At 45.2% G+C, this 22,665-nt stretch overlaps 1 protein-coding gene across 22 annotated transcripts in view; it reads right to left on the reverse strand.

The window, feature by feature from the left end:
* Positions 1-22,665, reverse strand: part of tle3a (TLE family member 3, transcriptional corepressor a) — a 77,169-nt gene that overhangs the window by 9,661 nt on the left and 44,843 nt on the right. For 14 of the 22 annotated variants that reach the window (XM_072565310.1, XM_072565309.1, XM_072565308.1 and 11 more), the window contains 9 exons: positions 18,312-18,428; positions 17,519-17,569; positions 15,175-15,327; positions 12,012-12,138; positions 9,740-9,921; positions 9,533-9,609; positions 7,343-7,592; positions 3,740-3,987; positions 2,161-2,308 (listed from right to left, as the gene is read on the reverse strand). In XM_072565310.1, coding sequence (XP_072421411.1) covers positions 2,161-2,308; positions 3,740-3,987; positions 7,343-7,592; positions 9,533-9,609; positions 9,740-9,921; positions 12,012-12,138; positions 15,175-15,327; positions 17,519-17,569; positions 18,312-18,428 — 1,353 coding nt within the window. The remainder of the gene's footprint in view (positions 1-2,160; positions 2,309-3,739; positions 3,988-7,342; positions 7,593-9,532; positions 9,610-9,739; positions 9,922-12,011; positions 12,139-15,174; positions 15,328-17,518; positions 17,570-18,311; positions 18,429-22,665) is intronic. The other 8 variants (XM_072565315.1, XM_072565314.1, XM_072565311.1 and 5 more) reach the window with 2 other exon arrangements.

Below are 22,665 nucleotides of genomic sequence, written 5' to 3' on the forward strand. Positions count from 1 at the left end.
TTCTAAGGTCTGCCTGATGAAGCCTGGTGGTCATTCAATTATTGGACATTGGATGGCCCAGATCAATTTACTGGGAAGAAAAGGTACAGGTATTTAGAGAGACAAAGGCAGTAACCGGTGTTCCACAGTGGATAGTTGGAGTCTCCAAACTCCCAGTATAGTGCTGAGAACGACAGATTGTAAAACAATTGTGCTTCCATTATCTTGGAATTCACGGTCTCAAGGATAATTACTCAGCATGTCTGTCTTGATACAAGGCCCATATGATTCGTGTTGCCATGCAGATGGGTTTTGTGGGGGTCGGGGACAGTTTCTAAAATATCATGGAAACTCTAGGTCAAGTCAGTCAGTTAGGATCGGAGAAGGGGATAGCAACCACAGGCACAGGCAATGTGTGATCCACCATGCAGGGAGAAAAAGATCAAATTTACAAGGAATTCAAACAGCTGGAAGATTTTTCTAACTTGTACTTGGAGGAGGATCTCTGGGAGAGAAACCCTCACCATGAATGGCTGTTCTGAAATTAAAAGTTTCCTTGGCTAAGAAAGGAAAAGGAAACCTTTGGGTGCAAAGGAACAAGCTTGGCCTGTTTCCAGGAAAATTGAATAGTTATACACTCCTTTTAATTAAATATCAGTGAAACGAGTTTGCGGTTGCGTCAAATGTTTAGTCAATGGTGCTTTTAGATTAGTCTTCTGTTGCAATAAAGGTCTTTAGAAGTGAAATTTTGTCATGTTTTTAAAGAGGAAACTAGAATTTATTGCAAAAATGATCAGTCTTGCTGGAAATTGTAAGAAAATCTAGATAACCGCGAAGGGTTAAGAGAGATATGCTGATGGGTAAGAGGAGGCATGGGACTGGGTATGTCTCAGGCAAACATGCCATAGACCATTTGGATGAAGGGTCTACCTCAATGCAGTAACTCAAATGTTAAGCACAACAACAGATGGGGGCTAAACTATGCAAGGTACAAGCTCTCATTTATAGGAGGTTATGTTCTCTTCATAAACCCAACATCTGTCTAAGTGCTGGAAAGCCAATGAAGTACTTTGGGAGGTGCAACTTTACACATTCCATTCCATGGTCTGATGGCACATCGTCTGCTGATGTTTCATCCAGAGCCATTTTTCTTGGTTGATTAGGTCATTGGTAGATTCCCATTGCCTTCCAACCCTTGGGACAGGGAGACAAGCTGCAAGCCAGATCACAAGGAACCTGCGCCATCTGCCTGTTTCTGAATCACGTGCTAATCTGGAGTTAACCAGCCCTCTCAAGCAAGAGAGAGAGGAATGGAAGGGTGGAACTACTTGCCCACGTTTCCCTTTCTTCTTCAGCCCCAAAAAGATGACAAGTGATGTGTCAGATTCACGACCACACGCAGTCATTAAGGCTAAAAGCACAGATGTATTTGAGAGGTTAGAGAAACACTTGGCGAAGGAGGGAATGGAAGGATGCCTGATTGATCAGCTGAGAAGGTGAAGCTCCTTAGGAGCACAGACACAGATAGACCAGCAGGACCATATCACCTGTTTCTGGGTTGTTAACTCAATGTCGTTCAACACACAGATTGTTACTGAGGCAGTGGGACAGGTAGATAAAAAAGGTTGGTGCTTGTGTTAACTGCATGCTGACAGGTCTAACGTCCCTTGGCATCCTGGCAAACACAATGCAAAACAAAAACCCAAAAAGGAATTGCAGGATAATGCAGGGAAGTAGAGTCCCAGAACCAACAACAGCAAATGATATCTCCTTGTTCTCTGCTTACCGAAGGATTACTAAATGCATTTCACCAGCGTTTCAACATTAATGTGTAAAACATCAGCACCACGATAAAAGTGATGTATTGGCAGTTCCTGGTATTAACAGTAATGGGGAGGCAATCCTTTGTTGCCCAAGTATGACTGGGACAAGACAACGGTGGATTACTGAAATTACACAGTGTGACAGCATTGTGCCAGGCTAGTGAGAACATGGATTATGAAACCATCAGACCAGGCACACTATGTACTCTGAGGAAGTTAGTGGCTACAGTTTCAAGAAATTACATTTCTACATATTTGATGGATTCTTTCAACAGTTGACAGGTTTGGAACCAACCAATATTTGTCCCCCGAAAAACAAACGAGACCAAGTTAGCCCCACTGATGGCCAGACACTCACCTGTGAGGTAAAGTCATGCTGTTGGAGCTGTCTTCCTTCTCGCAGGTCCCACGATCTCACGGTGTTGTCCAGGCCACCCGTCCATAACTTTGTGCCATCATGGGAGATGTCAATACAACTGGCACCATCTGTGTGCCCTTGAAATTGCCTAAAACCACACAAGTCATTGCTTTTTAATTACAGTTTAAAATGAAAGGAACTGTAGATGATCAAGATCAGAAACAGCCAATAACAGAGACAGAATGCTGGAGAAACTCAATGGGTCTGACAGTGCCCGTGGAGAGAGAAAACAGTTAACATTTTGAGTCCAACATGACGCTTCTTCAGAGCTGAAGAGGAATCACGTTGGACTCAAACCATTAACTGTTTCTCTCCCCACAGATACTACCAGACCCAGAGTTTCTCCAACGTTCTCTGGTTTATATTATGATCGATCAAAAAAAAAAGTGGCATTCCCCTAACCCCCTTCCCAGCACCCCCAACACAATTTACTTCTGAAATCCTACTGCATTTATTCCTGTCCTTTTCGTGATTCTCAGACCAACAGAAGAACAGGACATTAACTTTCCAGTCACTATAGAGTGATGGAGGCACTTGGAGAAATTGAATGTTAGAATAGGACAGGCATTCGTCCTTTTGGCTTTACTCACAGACTATCACACAGAGGGGGACCTTCAAGGCACAAATGACAAACCTCAAACACCACAAAACAAGTTGCGATTTTGGAATCTCAGAGTTCCTACTGAGTGAAAAAAGGCCATTCAACTCATTGAATCTGCACTGACCCTCTGAAGAGCATCCTACTCTACCTCCATAGAAGAGCAGAATCATAGAATCCCTACAATGTGGAAACAGGCCATTTGGTCCAAAATGTCCACGCCGACCCTCCGAACAGTATCCCACCCAGACCCATTCCCCTACGCTATTCCTCCACATTTACCCCTAATGCACCTAACCTACACATCGCAGAACATTATGGCCCATCCACCCTAACCCAGCAGGCACTCTGCCTCTATTCCTGATGAAGGGCTTTTGCCCGAAACGTCGATTTTCCTGCTCCTTGGATGTTGCCTGACCTGCTGTGCTCTTCCAACACCACTCGAATCTAGAATCTGGTTTCCAGCATCTGTAGCCCTTGTTTTTACTTAATCTACCCTAACTGGTACATAGAGTCATAGAGATGTACAGCATGGAAACACAGACCCTTCAGTCCAACCTGTCCATGCCGACCAGATATCCCAACCCAATCTAGTCCCACCTGCCAGCACCCAGCCCATATCCCTCCAAACCCTTCCTATTCATATACCCATCCAAATGCCTCTTAAATGTTGCAATTGTACCAGCCTCCACTTCCTCTGGCAGCTCATTCCATACACATACCACCCTGTGTGAAAAAAGTTGCCCCTTAGGTCTCTTTTATATCTTTGGATTGTGGGAGGAATCTGGAGCATCCAGAGAAATCCACACAGACACAGGGAGAACATGCAAACTCAGACAGACAGTCGCCAGAGGCTGGAATTGAAGTGGGGTCCCTGTCACTGTGAAGCAGCAGCACTAACCACCAAGCCTGTAGCCTTACCTGACCAGTGTTTGGTTGTGTAGGTCCCAGACAGCAATGTTCCCATCGCTGCAGCAAGAGAAGCAGACTTTAGCGTCAGGGCTGATGGCCAGCGCATAGCAGGCAGGCGCCGAAGAGGTGAGCTCAGCCTTGATCCTTGGCGTGGGGGAAGCGAGATCCCATATTGTTAGCGTGCTCGCTTCCCCTCCCACAATCAGCGTACGGCCATCCGGGAGGAGTTTGCAGGAACGGATGTAATTATCTCTGTTCTGTGAGGAAAATCAGAGCGGGGGACAGAGGGAGTCGAAAAAACACGTTACACAAAACAGAGGGCATCCCATCCCAACCGAAGCAAGGGTCAGCACGCATTCCTCTGCATCATGTGGTTGTGGATTCAAGTCTTACGTCAGAGAGTAAAACACTAAATTTAAACTAAATCTAGCCAATGCAAGCATGAAGGTTTTGTCTGGGCAGGAAGGTATAGAGTCCAGGTCAAAGGGAGTATAAGCCCAGATTATGAGGAGTGGCAAATGGAAACCCTCCATAACAATCAATCTGGAAATATCTTCCTTCTAAAAGAGGAACTGTTGAAGTTTAGGTATTCAAAAAAACTTCAAAACTGAAGCTGGTTAGAGTTAGGCTTGGGTAGTAAAGGCTGCAGCTGAATAGATCCCATTAAAATTACAGACCTGCCAGGACACTGCATCAGAGCTGTGTAATGGGCTGAATGGCCTCTAAGACTGACTTAGAAAAGCTGGAAGGGCTTTCATCCAAACACTGGGTTCCTGAACTCCATAGAAATGTCCAAGTGGTTTAGTTTGCTAAATCTCTCACACACTAATGGCTTTCCCAACAATATCTCAGGAGGTTAAATCAGTTATCATTAAACTTTAAGTTAATCTCATTTCGAGATGCTCAAGACTATCACATTAACGGCACAGCTCAGAGGGCCAAAGGATTTTGACTATCCCAGCATTCAATAAGAGCAACATTGATTCGGTTTAGGCTTTTCTTTCAAAAGAAAGAAGTTCAGTAACAACCATCTTGCAGAAAGTTAACTATCGGTCACAAAACTGATGTGGTTCAGGCCAATCAGTCCAATCTGGGTCAGCCAATGAGCTACCATCTACACCATAGAGGAGAATGAGGCCATTCATCCCACTGAATCTGCTCCACCATTCAATCATGGCTAATATGTTTCTCAATCCCATTCTCCTGCCTTCTCCCCTTGATCCCTTACTAATCAGGAACCCCTCTCTCTCGATCTCTGTCTTAAATACACTCAATGACTTGGTCTCCACAGCCCTCTGCAGCAATGAGTTCCACAGATTAACTACCCTCTGGCTGAAGAAATTCCTCCTCATCTCAGTTCTAAAGGGTCATCTCTTCAATGAGGCTGTGCCCTTGGGTCCTAGTCTCACCTACTAGTGGAAAGATCTTCTCAACATTCACTCTGTCCAGGCCTCAGTATTCTGAGAGTTTCAAACCAGATCCTCCCTCATCTTTCTAAAGCCCCAGTGAGTACAGATCCAGAGTCCTCAACCACTCCTCATATGACAAGTTCTTCATCCCTGGGATCATTGTGGTAAACCTCCTCTGGGTGACAGTGTCTGATTGATGTGGAAACAATTTAAATGTTTTCTCACTCCAGAGTCCAGCTGGTAATAGCAGCTCCATGGGTGACATTCTCACCTCACGGCTCCAGACTGTGCCTCAAGCTCTGTTCCAGAGTTTGAACACAAAAATCCAGGTAGATGCTTCTGTGCAGTAATCGTATGAATCCCTATTGTGTGGAAGTTGGCCATTCAGCCCATCAAGTCCACATTGACCCTCCAAATGTCATCCCACCCAGATCCACACCCCTTACCCTATCTCTGTAATTCCCACTGCGAACCTACACAGCCTGCATGTCCCTGGATACTATGGGCAATTTAGCATGGCCAATCCAGCTAACCTGCCCATCTTTGCACCATGGGAGTTCACTCACACACAGAGTGTGGACTCCAATCACTTAAGGCAGGAATCAAACTCAATCCCTGGCAATGTCAGGCAGCAGTGCTAACCACTGAGCCACCGTGCTGCCCAGTACTTGCCTGTCCCCTCAGATGAACATAAGACTGCCTTGCAGAGAAAGGGAGCTCTCCCAGTGTCATGGCTAAAATTTATCCCTCATTGTTTTCTCACTAATGTCCCTAGGAACTTACTATGTGCAAATTGGCTGCTGTTTCTCCTACATTACAACCAGCATTCAAAATAAACCAGGAGCATGAATGAATTCAGGCCCAAATAAGTAATGGAGGTGCTGACTGATCAAAGGAAAATGTGAAACTAAGGGAAAGAGTGTGGCTATGCAGGGGAGTGTGGAAAAGGTGTTTGGGCTGCCAACTGGGGGATTGGCCGATCGGCCGATCGAGAGAGGCAAAGAGCGAGCGCGCGCGCAAAGAAATGAAAGCATAGAATACGCAAGTAACTAAGAACCAGGAAAACAGGAGCTCAGTGAGGAGATTAAAAAAACTTGTTATTTTGTTGAGCACACACTTTGTTAAATTTCTTCAAGATTAACGTGTGTCAGAATTTAAAAGCTTTTCTTACAGTTGTGACTTTAAAGTTTAATGGGGGGGAGGAGGAGTGGTAAAGAATAACAATGAATTTTACAAAATTATATTTTGAGGGACAACAGACCCATCACCACAAATACAGAAGGTATTGTTACTACGGGAGACCATAGCACCTAAAGGAAGAGTTAGTGAAACTGAAAAATCTCTGAAAACAGAAAAAAGTTGGCTTTGACATCACTTCAACAGCGCAAAAGAAACAAAAAAGTTATTTAGGTTTCAGTTCATTTCATTGACTGCAAATGTTTGGGATGTTTAGAGGTGGTGAAAAGGTGGCATATAAATGCAAGTCTTTGGAATTCCCTCCCTAAGGGCATTGGGGTCAACCCACAGCAGGTGGACTGCAGCGATTCAAGGAGGCAGCTCACCCCCACCTTCAAGGGGCAACTAGGGACAGGCAATAAACACTGGGCCCAGCCAGCAAAATCAATGTCCCACAAATGAGGTTTCTCTCAGTTGTACATTCACATGTTAAGACGCACTATACGCAGAACATGCTGACGTCTAATCCAACAACATTTGTCAGTAGGTGACCCAGATTTCTTGTGTCAAGGTGAATGCTCCCTCCTGTAGAAAACATTCAGAAATCCCTGCCTCCCCACCCCCCCCGCCCACCCACAAACTGCACAGCTCCTCAAAACTCTGACACATGACAAGGAGGCTCAGTAGTTAGCACTGCTGCCTCACAGCACCAGGAACCCGGGTTCAATTCCCACCTCGGGCAACTGTCTGTGTGGAGTTTGCATGTTCTCCCAGTGTCTGCGTGGTTTCCTCCAGGAGCTCTGGTTTCCTCCCACAGTCCAAAGATGTGCAGGTCAGGTGAACTGGTCATGCTTAATTACCCATAGTGTTAGGTGTAGGGGAATGGGTCTGGGTGGGTTGCTCTTCGGAGGGTCGCTGTGGACTTGTTGGGCCGAAGGGCCTATTTCCACACTGTAGAATCTAATCTAAATCAACCCCTTCCCATCCGACTCGGAGTTGGTCCAGCGCCTAGCTCCGTTGCACTTACAAGGCAATCTAACTGGGAGACAGGGCTCTTGCTGCCTGGTTGGCTGATGTCCCAAATTTTCACACAGCCTTTGCCTCCCGTGTACACGTGCCGCGTGGGGTTGCTGATGGTGACGGCGCACACCACTTCGCCGTGGTTCAGCGTGTTGATCTGCCGGGCGTGTCGTGGGATACCAGGCCCAATCAAGGCATCAGGGGGAAAGGGAACGGGCTGCATCTGTCCATCTGCACTCACGTGAAAGGAGTACGCTCTGGGAAGGGGAGAGACAGCAGAGAAATTAGATAACAGGCTTAGAATAAATGAAAAACGCGAAGCATTCCCGCTTTGAACACTAAGCGCACAACTGTTCCCTTCGCACAACAGGCATTTACAAGAATCTGTCAGCATTCCAGATTGACATCTTACAGTGCAGAGGACAGCCACTGGGCCCATCGGATCAGTGCTGGCCCCTTGCTAGAACTACCCAATTAGTCCCAGTCCGGTAACCCAGTCAGTCCGTCAGTCATTTTTAATAAAATGTTTATCCAATCCTCTCATGAGAAGCATTGCTGTTCCCACAGCACCAACAGCACATCCAGGTTCCGATAACATGCTACTAGGATGCTGCTGGTGCGCAGGGGAGGTTTTGGGAGGAAAACGAGAGAAAAAAAAAGAGAAAGGAAAAAAAACAGAACAGGTTGCTAATGCTTCTTCTACCTTACACCTATTCACATTACTGAAAATGTGTTGCTGGAAAAGCGCAGCAGCAGATCAGGCAGCATCCAAGGAGCAGGAGAATCGACGTTTTGGGCATGAGCCCTTCTTCAGGAAGAAGGAGAGAGTGTGCCAAGCAGGCTAAGATAAAAGGTAGGGAGGAGGGGTGTTGGAAATGCAATAGATGGGAAGAGGTTAAGGCGAGGGTGATAGGCCGGAGTGGGGGTGGGGGCAGAGGGGTCAGGAAGAAGATTGCAGGTTAGGAAGGTGGTGCTATTTCCATTAGTTTCCTGCTATTTCTACAAATAGAAAACAAGTACTTCTACTTAATCCAACTGAACCAACACACATTGTTCAGCGTGTACAGTAGATCTCTTCAGAACCTTGGGTGCTCAATGGATAATAACCTCAGGTTCCACACAAACTGCAGAGGAAGTAACTCTGAATGGTTTCATCTCTTTTCCTACCTACTGGAGCTCACCATTTTCATACTGGGCTCGAAATATAGACAGCCTATAGTTTCACATAATAGCAATATTGGTATCTAGTAACTGAGTATGTACTGTAACTGCATTAAAGACAAAATACTGCAAATGCTGGAAATCCGAAACACAAATTGCTGGAGAAACTCAGCAGGCCTGGCTGTATCTGTAGAGAGAAAAACAGAGCTAAATGTTTTGAGTTCAGTCTGAATCTTCAGTGGAACTGTTTAAAAAAATGTATCATACTGACTCAAACATTAACTGTTTTTTAACTTCATTCATGGGATGTGGAGTGGGCCAGCACTAATTGCTCAGAGGGCAGTTAGGCATCAACTATATTGCTGCAGGTCTAGAGTCACATGTGGGCCAGACCAGGCAGGGATGACAGTTTTCTTGCCTAAAAAAGGGCATTAGTGAACCAGACGGTTTGTTTACAACAAACAGCAATGGTTTAATGGTCATCATTAGACTAGCTTTTCTTTTCATCCCAGATTTTGTTGAATTCAAATTTCACCATCTGCCATGGTGGGACTCAAACCGAGCACCAGCCTTAGCGCTAGTTTGGTGACTTCGGCATGGCACGACCACGGTGGAGGGAAAGCAAGGTCTGCAGATGCTGGAGATCAGAGGCGAGAGTGTGCTGCTGGAAAACCACAGCGGGTCAGGCAGCATCCGAGAAGCACGAGAATCGATGTTTCGGGCATAAGCCCTTCATCTGGAATGAGGTCACCGTTACTCTTGGATGCTGCCTGACCTGCTGCGCTTTCCCAGCACCACACTCTCGACTCTGCACTCCCACGTCCCCAACTCTCTCCACAGACCTGCTGCGTTTCTCCAGCATTCGGTGCGCTATAACTGAACCGCTACAAAACTCCAGTTTTTACTCAAAAAAAACAAAAGATTTATTTCTTTTATGAGCCATGAAACATCAGCAAATTAGCACTATAATCGAGCCACATTATAACACACTTCCACCATAATTCCGAAAATGCACAATGGGATTGGAAAAACTTACGGTTTCCCTCCAGGTATTGAGGCAAGACTGGCAGGGAGCCCAGGCGCTCGCATGTGCGAGTGAGGGTCAAAGCTGACCTGTTCAGAGAGACGCAATGCACAATTGAGTTTATATTCATTGACAGGCGCTGTCAATAACAGCCCACTTTTAATTCGGAGAAAATTGCAAGGAATTGTGATGAGAAAAAGAGTGAAGTTCATTACGTACACCTCCAAAGCTCACCATAGGAGATCGATAGGCGGCCGCTGCAGCACTCATCTGCGGTGAGATGCTGTGGAGACCAGGGTAAGCTCCTGGACTGGTCAGTGTGCCGTTCATCTCATGGTGAGACATCATCGCAAATGGGGCATACGAGCCAGTCAGAGAGATCGGGGCACGAAGAGTCGGTGCTGGAAGCCAATAAACAAGTTCACACAAGCTGGTCAGTAACTCCTCTGGCAAGTTATAACCCACAGCTCAGTGGTTAGCATAGCTGCCCCACAGCATCAGGGACCTGGGGCAACTGTGTGTGTGGAGTTTGTACATTCTCCCTGTGTCTGTGTGAGTCTCCTCCCACAGATGTGCAGGATAGATGGATTGGCCATGGGAAATGCAGGGTTACAGGGATGGGGTGGAGGGTGGGACGCTCTTCAGAGGGTTGGTGTGGACTCGATGGAACTAATGACCTGCTTCTACACTGTAGGAATTCTATGATAAGCAGCTGCATTTGTACAGTGCTTCAATGCATACACACACGCACACACGCACGCACACACGCACGCACGCACACACGCACGCACACACACAAGCTACATTTAGATAGTACACTTTAACACAAAAGCATCCCAAATGTACAACATGGAACTAGAGCTGCCAACACACCAGGATTGGGCTGGAGTCTGCAAGATTCCTAAAATTAATTTGCAGGAATCTACCACAAACAAATTATCTGGGAGAAAAGCTCATTAGCCAAGTTATAAAAACACTTCAGAAACAGATGATTCAACCACTGCTGAACTTAGACTCATATTTGCAAAAGTAAACCTACACATACAGGCATGCACATAACATTTCCACTCATTCAGCATCTTTAAAAAGCAATAACCCACCCAAACCACTTCACGTAGAGATGGATGTGGAGGGGCTGGGGTGGACAAAGTCAGAAGTCACATGACACCAGGCTCTAGTATAACAGGTTTACTTGAGATCACCAGCTCTCGGAGCGCTGCCCCTTCATCAGGTGAAGTGACTTACAATAGACCATGTGTCAAAAAAAAAAGGAGGTCATTTCAACAGACAACTTATCCAGCACTTATCCAGTGAACTGGAGGATCGGGGAAAATGTTGCCACCTTATATTAGAGTAGTTCCTACTTTATGCCGAGAGTCTAAACTCCAAAATAAACATGTCAGGCAAAATTCACTGAAAACAAATAGGCCTAATTTCTATAAAGTCGAGTTCACAGCAGCCTGTCCATTTGTGTCTAAGAAATTTAAACAATACAAGGTTTAAAAACAATAACGGTCTTATATGGGAAAGAGAGGATGATATATGGTCTCTTGAGTCTGCTATTCAAACGAGATGCTAGTTAATCCATGACCAAACTCTTGTAGACTTGCCTTTGGCCTATCCTCTTTAATAACCTTAACGATATCTACCCATTTGAGACAGACCATCAATAATTGAATTGATTGTTCTTCATGGGAGTGTGTTCCAAACCTCTACCACGCTTTGCATGCAGAAGAGTTTTCCCAATTGCACACAGCACCAATCTCAAACCACCCCAATATTTCCCCTTTGATCAAGTCACCCCATAACTTTCTAGAATCCAGGAAAAACCACCCTGGTTTGAGATCTTTCCTTGTAATTTAACCCCTGGAGTTCATTCTCATCAGCCATTACTACATTATCACTTCCAGACACAAACCATGTGTAAAATGTTGCCCCTCATGTTAAAGGTCAATTTGGTTGTGGTGCCATGTGGCACTCAGCTGATTTTGTTTTTATTTTAGTGGAAATTATTGGGGGAGGGGTGGGCGCGTCACTGACAATGCCAACATTTATTGCCAGTCCCTAGCTGCCTTTGAGAAATGGGGGGGAAGGTGCCTTCCTGAGCAGCTGCGGTCCATGTGCTGAAGGGAGAACCACAATGCCAATAATGAGTTTCAGCAATACTGACCCAGCCACACTGAAGGAATAGTGATGGATTGCCAAGTCAGGATGGTGAGGGGCTTGGAGGGGAGCCTGCAGCCAGTGGTGTTCCGTTGCACCTGCTGCACGTCTCCTTCTAAATGGAAGGGGTCATGGGTTTGGAAAGTGCTGTCTAATGAGCCTTGGTGATTTTCTGAATTGCATCTCGTGGATGGTATACACGATCATACACGTTGTTAGCTGGTCGTGATTTTTCCATGACCATCAACGATGGAACACAAGCCAAACCCAAGACCTTCGCGTATTCATAAACGTAACAAAAATCAGAAACCGAGTTGGAGACAGTTACCTAGCGAGTCCACACTTGGGGGTTTCCCTGCTCTCAGTCCTGGTGTTGAACTGGTACCAGGAGTTGGGGCGTCATTCCGTGGGGTTGGCGTATTTGACTTCAGCCCGGGAGTCGATGATTTATCATTCTGAAAGAAAAATCGGAAAATGATCAGAGGCTATCTGACCGAGCAAAACAAAGAACCACAGACCGTACAGATTGCAAATGCTGGAAGTCAGAGTCAGTAGATGTGGAGCTGGAAGAGCACAGCAGGTCAGGCAGCGTCCAAGAAACAGGAACCTCAATGTTTCAGGCTAAAACCCTTCATCAGGGTCTTGGTCCAAAACATCAAGTCTTCTGTTCCTCAGACGCTGCCTGGCCTGCTATGCCCTTCCAGCTTCACATCTACTGACTCTCAACAACAAAAAAAAACAGCACTTCTATTGAAATCAGTTATACAGCACAGAAACAGACCCTTCAGTCTAACCAGTCCTTGAGCATGTTCCCAAACTAAACTAGTCCCACCTGCCTGCATTTGGCCCATTTCCTTCCAAACCTTTCCTAATCATGAACTTATCCAAATGCCTTTTAAGTGTTGTAACCATACCCACATCCACCACTTCCTCTGTCAGTTCCTTCGACATACAAACCACTTTGTGTTAAAAGAGTTGCCCCTCATGTTCTTTTTAAAATCTTTCCCCTCTCACCTTTAAAATCATGCCCCTAGTCTTGAAATCTCCCCCGGAACGAGGGTTTGAGTTACATAGAGAGGCTGGGACTTTTCTCACTGCAGCGTTAGGAGGTTGAGGGCTGACCTTATATAGAGGTTTATACGGTCACGAGGAGCATAGATAAGGTGTTCCACGTCCTTAGAATGGTCCAAGGATTTCACAGCTAAATAAGTTTGAGACATTAAAGATTGCCTTGGAAGGTTGTGGGTCAGTGGGAGATGTTGATTTCTCCACTGGATGGTGTTTAGTGGGATTTTTACAAAACCCTTTACTGTATCAGTCACTAAAGCAACACTGAGCTCAGCCCAGAATTACTCAGATGTGCCGCAATCACAAGACTGGCTTACTACACCCAGTGTAAGTGCCAAATAGAAAAGATGTTCAGCTGATCATATGCCATTGAGTACTTGGAGGGAGTTTGATTCTAACTTTCATCTTCCAAACATAACAGATTTTGTGTTTTGAAAAAAGCTAACATCAGTCAGAGAAGCAGCAATTTACAACTGGCACATGGCCCAGATCAGACCATTTTGTAGGACTGGTCTTTACTCCATTCTAACCCCCTTCTCACTACATCAACAGACCCTTCATTTTTAACCAACCTGTTCCGGGGAAAGTGACTATTGAACCCAGGCCTCCTGGTTCATATCAGGACACTACCACTGTGCCACTAGATCCCTAATGGGTCCTTTTGTAGCTTGCCTGCAAATGCACTCATGTGGTTTGTATTAACCATATCAGAAAAGTTCTACATTTTAACCACTCACTGGGTAAGGATGATCACATGGAATTTACAGCAGATAGCCAGGCTATTCAGCCCATCTGGTCAGTGCTTGTGCTTCTACCTGAGCTCTCCTCCTAACCCCCCACCTGCACTCCCCAAATCAGCTCATTCTCTCTCTCTCTTATTCCACCCTCAGTCTACCCCCATGAAGTGTCCGCAGAATTCCTCATCCAGATTGCTATGAAGGCTTTGTATTTAATATTTTCACATTATTGGAGATGGGTTATGGAAAAAAAAGATTTATTTCCAAGTTCTGTGGATGCCTGGATTGTTCTTCTTAAACTGAGTGCAGGGACGTGGTGGAAAGCCAGTGATAATGGGTTGGTGAAGGGCGACGTACACATTGATCTCTCTCTCAAACTGACTGCAAAACTCCATTTAACACCAGCTAAAACTTCCTGTAGGAACACACACCAAACACAAAACAGATTTAAAAGAAAATCATCTAAGGCTACATTCATCCCCATTACTTTCAACTTCTCCCTTGCTAGCACAATACAGCAATGTAGCCTTAACATTGCAAGATTCATTTCAACATAATACCATCACATGACCACCCCCCCCCCCCCTCCAATTGCAGCCTCTCTTGCTCTCCAACTCTGAATCAAGGCCACTGACTTGCTGCAACTGATATACATAACACTGGCAAGTCATTGAAAGGAAAAAAAAACACTGATTGGAACAATTCTGGACTCCTACAGTAACCTTGGAGCTTTTTACAGGAGCAGATGTATTTGAGAGAGAATTCCAGCAAATGACAGCCAGCTGGCTTAAGGAGTAACCACTGTACAGTTGAACAAGAAACCAGAAAGTAGGACAACCCTAGAGAAGGAAGGGGTCAGGCATTTGACAAATTCTGAGTGAGTAGTGAGTTACATCTTGAAAATTATGAAAAAAAACGTTATTTCGTTTAGCAATGTAGCACACTGGTGATGCAAAACGTGTTTCAGCTTCCAGGGTATATTGCTTCAGGGTTCTCTTGTAAGGAGCTCCTGGAGAACACAAATTCAACATCTATTTCCAGTGGAATCAATGGTTCACTTCAAGTCATTTTCCTCTAAACCCAGAGGTTATCAGCTCAGAGTCCTTTGTAGATGGTCAAACACACTCCTGCTGTATGTCAGCAATATCAGAGGAGGCCGGATTGTCACACTGGGTCAACAGGGTCACTGGGGGTCTGATGGACACAAGATGTTCCTGTGTTTGAACCAGACACAGCTGGATTGAAGAATGGTTGCTGTTTCTGTTGGTACCTTATCCAAACCCCATTTAGTACTGGGGCATTTTCTCCATTAAAATAAAGAAACTTGCCCCACTATTGCCCTTGCAGCTCTACCCACTCCTCATGAGCCCCTTCCCAGTGGAAGAGAGGGAAGAAGGTAGGGAGGGGAGATAAGGAAGAGAATTGCTTTGGGTGGGTGGGTGGGGTGGGGGTGGTGGTGGTGGTGATTATGATAACTAGAGGCCACTGGGAATCACTCTGGCTGTTCAGTCTAGACAATGGTCAGAATTTCACTGACCACCACATGCTCTCCTTCCTGTCTGATTGTAGAACCAGATGCACCGGACCTCAATGGCAGGCCAAGAAATTAAACCCTTTCAGAGCGAGCGAGCGAGCGAGAGAGAGAGAGAGCGCGAGCGAGCGAGCGAGCGAGCGATGGGTACTCACATGTCCAATATCTTTTGTTTTTGACGAGGGGGTGCTGCTTGATGACGCAATGGAGGCTGGGCTGTTGGGTGCATCTTTCTTTATCCCTCGGGCCTTGTCCAGGCCATTCTCCCGCGGCGAGTGAGCAGGGCTAACACGGGGTGTAGCTGGGTCCTGCCATTATAAACACAGCACTAATTGTTGGAATGAGACACTGACAAACAGTGATTGAGCAAAGTTTAAAGAGATGAGCCAGTGTGGTCTCCCTCAGATAATTTAACTCTTTTATCAAACAGCCATATTTCCAGGAATAACAGCAAAATTCCTTTCCCATGAGCTGGTCACTTCTCCAGAACATTGCAAATCCTCCCACGCCACACAACACTCAATAAGGTCAAAGTATTGAAGGTCATGGAGGGGCTTTTCCAAAGAGCCTGTCAGTTCCCTCCCCCTCCCGCCACCAAATCCCTACCCTGCCATCTCTAAAGACACAGCCTCCTGCAGTGGACTCACAGCTCCGTCCCCCAGCTCATTGCCAACAGCTGTCTTGCAGCAAGAGCAACAACACAGTAGCTGGAAGGCTCTCTCTTTCACCTATAAGCAGCCTTTGGCATAGGCCTCTGTTGTGGAAGGGGAGGAGAAAACGTTTAAACACAGTGGGTCATTGTAATCTGGAATTTACTCTCTAAAAACAAAAAAAAAAGGTGGTGCAACCACAGTCAGCAGCAACTTTCAAAAAGACAAATTGGGCAAATACTTGAAACCATGACTCTCTGGGTATGAGAGCAAAGAGTCGTCGGAGACAACTACCTCAGATGACACAGACTCTATAGTCTCATCCCGCGCTTTAAGAATCTGTACAGATGTGGGAACAATGGTCAATTTTCACCTCTATCATAAGAACACTCAGGCCAATTGGACAAGGCCTACATTGGCCAGTGAGGAGGTTTCATAGGATAAGGACACATTGGCAAAGTGATCGTTCGTTGTTCATTCCCAGCCACCTTTCAACCGAGAGGCTCACTCAGCTGTCTGCATTCCAAGGTGGAGGAGTTAGATATAGTTCATAGGGATAAAGGGAATGGGGAGAAAGTGGGAACAGGGGACTGAGTTAGATGATCAGCCACGATCATATTCAATGAGAGCTCGAAGGGCCAAATAGCCTACTCCTGCACCTATTGTCTAGGTTCCTCGTGCAGAGGGCAGTTATGAGTCAACCACAAAGTGGGTGTGAAGTCACATGTAGGTCAGACAGCAAATTTCCTTCCCTCAAGAACATCAGTGAACCAGATACGCATTTGTGGTTTTCAAAAAAAAAAATCAAGAAAAAAATTGATAGTTAATTGTCACAAGATTCGACTGATAAAACCAAAAGCAAGTTCCAGCAGTTGATATGGTGGGGTTTGAAACAGGGCGTTAGCCTGGGTCTGTGGAGTACAAAATCCAGGGACATCACCACAAAACCCCAACAGGGGCTCCCAGAGTTCATAACGCCCAGTATCACACCAGGTGACAAGGTGCATGGAGTTATTCAGGGACACGGTCAATGGTTATTTAACAAGGACAGAATAAAACAAGTGCTCGGAATTAGGGGCATCACAGAAAGGAAAACGCCAAGACAAGACATTCTGGAAATCTCTCTTGACAAATCAAAGTAAAAAAAAGTCAGATAAACAAGATGAAATCTCCCACGAGAGCTAACATCTGACAGGAAACCTGGAAATGTGATGGTAATGTCACTCTTTTCCAAATCCTAGGATTTATCCTGGCTTTCACCAGGTACAAAAGAGCAGGCAGGCAGAAGGAGGTGAAGGTTCCTTCAATTTCTAGACCAAAAATTTAGAAAGATGCCCATCTTCATATAACTGATCTTGGTCTAAAGCTCCTCTAACAAAAAAGGAACCTTAGTAAGGCAATGTGAAAATAGCAATTTTGCCTGTTCAAACCACTCACTCACTCACTCAAAAAAAAAATCAGCATAGAATGATCAGATATTTTTAAAAACTCATTCACGGGATGTGGGCATCACAGACTGTACCGTCCATTCCTAATTGCCCCGAGGGCAGTTAAGAGTTAACCAAATTGTGGGTCTGGACTCACAGGACGGCCAGACCAGGTAAGGACTACAGATTTCCTTCCACATTAGTGAAGGAGATGGGGTTTTCCCTGACAACCTACGATGGATTCATGATCATCATTAGACTCTTGATTCGGTTTTTAAAAATGGAATTTAAACATTTGGTGGGAATCTAACCTGGGTCCGCAGACATTATCTGGGTCCCTGGATTCACACTCCAGTGATAATACCGCCAGGCCATCACCTCTCCCTTATTTCCCGGTGTAAAGAAAAATCACTAATTCCTACCTCATTGGAAACATCTACAACCAAGTCATCGCTTTTATCACCGTCACTGTCCTACAGAAAGAGCGAGAAACTAAAGTTACTCAGCATCCAGTTAAAGACTGACCAATGTTTACTTCACAACTAACACTTCCAGCACCTTCAACGTAAAATAAATCTTTTAGAGGCTGGGTGTGTTCAATGGACACCATATGGAGATTAGGAGGAGATCAATGACTGCATAAAAGAAAGCATTTAATTATATAGTGCCTTTCACAATCTCTAAACATCTGAAAAAGTGTATTACAGCTGAGTAACGCTCACCCTAAGCTTCAAATGACAATTGGTGTGTAAGCACCATTCCCAGCATTCTACTTATGGAAGTAACAGCTACCCACAGACCTGAGGGCTGCACGAAGAGAGAGGGACACAGGAGTCAAGTAGAAATATAGCAGCCCATTCGTGCGAAGTGCACTATGAGGTATAGGTGGTGGGAGAGAAATTGGCCCAGGACATTAGGAGGAAAAAAATAAGCCCAGCGCTCCCTCCTTCAATAGTGCCATAGGATGTTTTATATAATAAAGGTGGATGGGACATCAATTTATATGCATTTTTGAAATACAGCACTGACTTAAGTATTGTCTTCTCTTGGTACTGCACTGGGAGTGTCAGCCTGGATCCTGTATGCGAGATTCTGGACTGAACTCAGCTGTCGTCAGCCACAATTTGGAGGGGCTTTAAAATCCACACACAGCCCACCAGCCCAGTCTCACCAAATCTTCAAATCTTCCAAAAACAGCACTACAGTCCAACTTACATATCTGTTCATGGCCTCCTTCTCTTCCACCTTTCGTTTCTTTGCATCCAGATACTCGGAGGAACTCCTGCTGTTCCTCTCGGGCCTCAGACTGTCTGATGGCGAGATACAGTTATTCTGCAGAGAAACCAGAGGGGTTAATCAAAGACCTAGCAGAGCAACTCATTACCACTCAGACCGAGAACGGAGCTGATCAAAGATCACTGAACATCAAATCCAATACAATATTGCAAGACAGATATGCAATCGGAAAGCATACAGCAAGATACACAGTCATTCTGTATTGCCTGAATTATCCCAGAGATAAAGCCACATGACTGGAAGCAAAGATGGTGCGAGGGGTAAACATTTTAAAATATAGTTATTTTTATTTGAACAGCCAAGAATCTGATTCTTCTCACTTCTTCCTTGACTGATGGAGGGTGGGATAAGATTAGATTAGATTACTTACAGTGTGGAAACAGGCCCTTCGGCCCAACAAGTTCACACCGCCCCGCCGAAGCGTAACCCACCCATACCCCTACATTTACCCCTTACCTAACACTACGGGCAATTTAGCATGACCAATTCACCTGGCCTGCACATCTTTGGAGTGTGGGAGGAAACCGGAACACCCAGAGGAGACCCACGCAGACACGGGGAGAACGTGCAAACTCCACACAGTCAGTCGCCTGAGGCGGAAATTGAACCCGGGTGTCTGGCGCTGTGAGGCAGCAGTGCTAACCACTGTGCCACCATGCCGCCCACTAATTGCCACAAGGGAGACAAATGGCTTCCTTTGAGTCTCTTGTGGTGTAGTGGTAATGTTCCTACCTCTGGACCAGGAATCTCAAGATCCAATGGAGGGGAGGGGAGGAGGGTGGTGATGATTTAGTGGCATTATCACTAGACTATTAATCCAAAGACCCATGTAATGTTCTGGGGATCGGGAGATGGTGGCATTTGAATTCAATTTAAAAAAATGAAATCTGGAAATAAGGACCTAATGTTGACTGCCAATCCCATTGTCAACTGCTGGAAAAACCCATCTGGTTCACTAATGCTTTACTTACTGTAGGGAAGGAAACTACCATCCATATTGGGTCTGGACCACATGACTCTAGACCCACAGCAGACCTGTCAACACTCGAGACAGCAATTGTCCCTCGCACAGCAACACCAGGAACAATGGGAGAAGGTCTAAGCAGCAGGCAAGCACAGTCAAGGAGCAGGGACCCGATGAAACTAGCAGTCATCTTATGGCAAAGAGGGAAACAACCAAGGCACACAGCGAGCAAACTAGAGTCACTTTCAGTTAGCTCCTCTTTAAAATACACCCCTCAAGATTGTTACAAGCCAGTGAGGAAAGAAATTAAACTGCACACAGCAGAACATTCCCATGTCACTATGAATGGAAAAATGCAACAGGTTTTTGTGTTATTGGAAAAGACACGTTAGCCTGGGATTGAAAGCCAGCTTCAAACTGTCAATCACTTCACAGCACAAGCGCTCTCAAAGTACTCCAGTACTTTACAGAATGCAAGGCCAGAATATGAAGACTGAACAGACGCCTCATTGCTTGAGAAATATATAAAAAAAAAAGGAGGAAGGGGACAAACACACAAATCAGCGAGATTTCAACCTCTATTCAACTCCATCCAGAAACCCACTCATTCAGCGAAACAAAGAGAAGGGATTTAGCCTGGAGACTGTAATACAAGCCAACATTAGGCCTAACAACTTGCTAATCAGCTGTGCTTTACATTTAAAGCATCAACTCATTCATTTCCAAAACTGCTGCAGGTACAGAATAAGGCAGTTCAAGAAGCAAGCTCCCTAAAGGAGCTCTCACAGCGTGAGCTGCCCGAGTGAACCGCTGAAAGTGGAAAGGCACGAAAAGAATGTATCAGGTTGATTGGTGGTGAGAGAGAGAGAGAGAGAGAGAGAGAGAGAGAGAGAGAGAGAGAGAGAAAAAAAAGAGAAAAGAGAGAGAGAGGAGAGAGAGAAACCATAGTGCGTTGTCTTCATTTCTCAATGATGCATCTATTCATTGCGCTCAAAAGGGAAATAACAACAGTGTTCTTTCAGAATCATCAACCTTTCTCCGTTTGCTGGTGGGGGGTTTGAGGGGAGAATTAACTCATGACTGTGGGGAAGACCACAGAAGTCAATCAAACTGGGGAAGAAAAAGCTGGGGATATTGGAGAAGTGTTTCAAACATTTTCCAGAATCCGTTCAATCCCTTAGAAAAAGCAACCCATTGCCAGCACAGCGGTAATATTCACATCGACAATTTTTTTTTTATTTTTCCGAATGGAGCTCTTCCAAGATCACAGCCCATTCAGGCCTTTACAGAGCTTTTCTCCAATGGGGTTTGGGACTCCTAAAGATCTGCTGAATTCTCGCCTCACTCCCCTATCCTCCCCAGCACTGTCAAAGTCTTTGTGTGAAGTGACATTTTGAAAAATCGATATCAAGTGGCCACTGGTGGAGCGTGGATGTGCGTGTGCACACCTTCGTGCATGTGTGCGTGGGTGGGAGATTGGGTGTGAGGCATGGACAGGGCCAATCCCAGCGTCTGCTCCTCCCACTACATAAAAGCCTCAAAGTTGACAGGGGTCACTCTCCTGTACTCCCCATACACTCCGACTTTGAAGTAAGTTTTATGTCAAAAGAAACAGGGACCAAATATTAAATGACAAGATTCTGCTCTGAGACTCTTGCGAATAGTCTACAGAAAGGCAGGGGATGGGGGAAGGACAGAAAATATTTTCAGCACACTTACTGAAGTCAAGATCTTCATACACCTGTTGACTGAAAAATAAAATGCCCAGATATGAAAGCAGTAAACCCCTTGCCTTACTACACAACCCCCACCCTCAGGCAGTGCCAAAATGAAATCACAGTCCAAACTGTCAAATGGACTGAAGTAGTGCTATAAGCCCAGATCTGTGAATACCTGCTCCATTACCCACTGGTGTAGATGCTCTGGGTACACTCAGGATGGTTCCTAACCTCAAACATTTCAGCTCTGGGATGTTATGGGTCACACCAAGACCAGAGTAGACCACCCTTTATTACAGCCAATAGCAGTTTGCTCTCAAACACCACAACAACACTTCCCAGACACACTGGCAAACAAAATTCAACCGTGAGTGATTGGAGATGGGAGAACAGGCAGCCAAGATAAGTTTCAAAGAAATTCCTTTAAAAGGAGGAGGACACAGGAGGTAGTTTTTAAGATGGCCAGTTCTCTACAGCTCAACACAAGGGCCATATCATAAGCCAGGGAACTTAAAAGAGAGCTTCTTTCTGGTTCTTGTTTTAATGCGAAAACTGGGTTCCTGTAAATACAGGTCAAAAATTCTCATTTCTTACAGCCATTCAAAGCAGCACCTCTGAATGACAAAACCCATCTCACACTCGGGAGTTGGGTGAGGGGAGGAGAGATCCCCTACACACCACCTTCCCTGCGGAGTTGTAACAGAATCAGAGCAGGTACCGCACAGATGGTGGCCATTTAACCCATCATGGCACTGTCAGCCCTCTGTAACAGCAATTCAGCCAAAACTCCAGATGCAAAGTCAAAAAAAAAGTCAGCTTGGACTGCAGTTTTCCCCCAGAGTTCTGTTCCCAAATAAAGATGGAATTATCAATTTTCAGCCACGTTATCCTGGGAAAGACATGGCAGATGATATGGATCAATTTAAGTTTTTTTTAAAACCACAATTTAAACAGCTATCCAAAAGATAATGGCAAAATTGTACGTGGCAGTGAGTTCAACAATCAGTACTGTACAGACGGAGACCATTCAGGTCATCAAATTTCTTCCTGCTCTTTGAAGAATAAAAGGTCCTAGTCAGCTTGACTTGTCTACTCTTGCCCCATTACACTGCAGCTTCTCCTCCTATAAAGTATCTTTATTTGAAAGAAGTTTGGCTTCTTCAAAATACTCCATAAATGGGACTGAGTCATTGGTTGTGGAAAGTAAACGTTATTCCACATTGTACATTTCACAGTGGCCAAGTTTAGACTCAAACTTGGAAGACTGCGTGGGACTCTAAACCACAGTTGACATGTCAGGATATTAATTTAAACACCAATGACAGGGCACGGAGTTGTGTTTTAAGAACACTAAATGTTTTCTGGATGTTAAGTTTCTGGTTTCACTATCTGTATCTCAGTCATACAGGACTGAAACAGAGCCTTCAGTTCAACTAGTCTGCGCTGACCATAATCCCAAGTGACCTGTGCTGCATTTAATCATTGATACATACATGAGGAACAGGGAAAAAGATGCTGGGTGGGAGGGTAATAGAAGGAGTGGTGGGTTTAGGGTGGGGTTAGTTGGTTTGGAATAGAAATAGGATGGCTG

This window comes from Chiloscyllium punctatum, chromosome 48 (assembly GCF_047496795.1).
Source record: "Chiloscyllium punctatum isolate Juve2018m chromosome 48, sChiPun1.3, whole genome shotgun sequence".
Classification (NCBI taxonomy): Eukaryota; Metazoa; Chordata; class Chondrichthyes; order Orectolobiformes; family Hemiscylliidae; genus Chiloscyllium; species Chiloscyllium punctatum.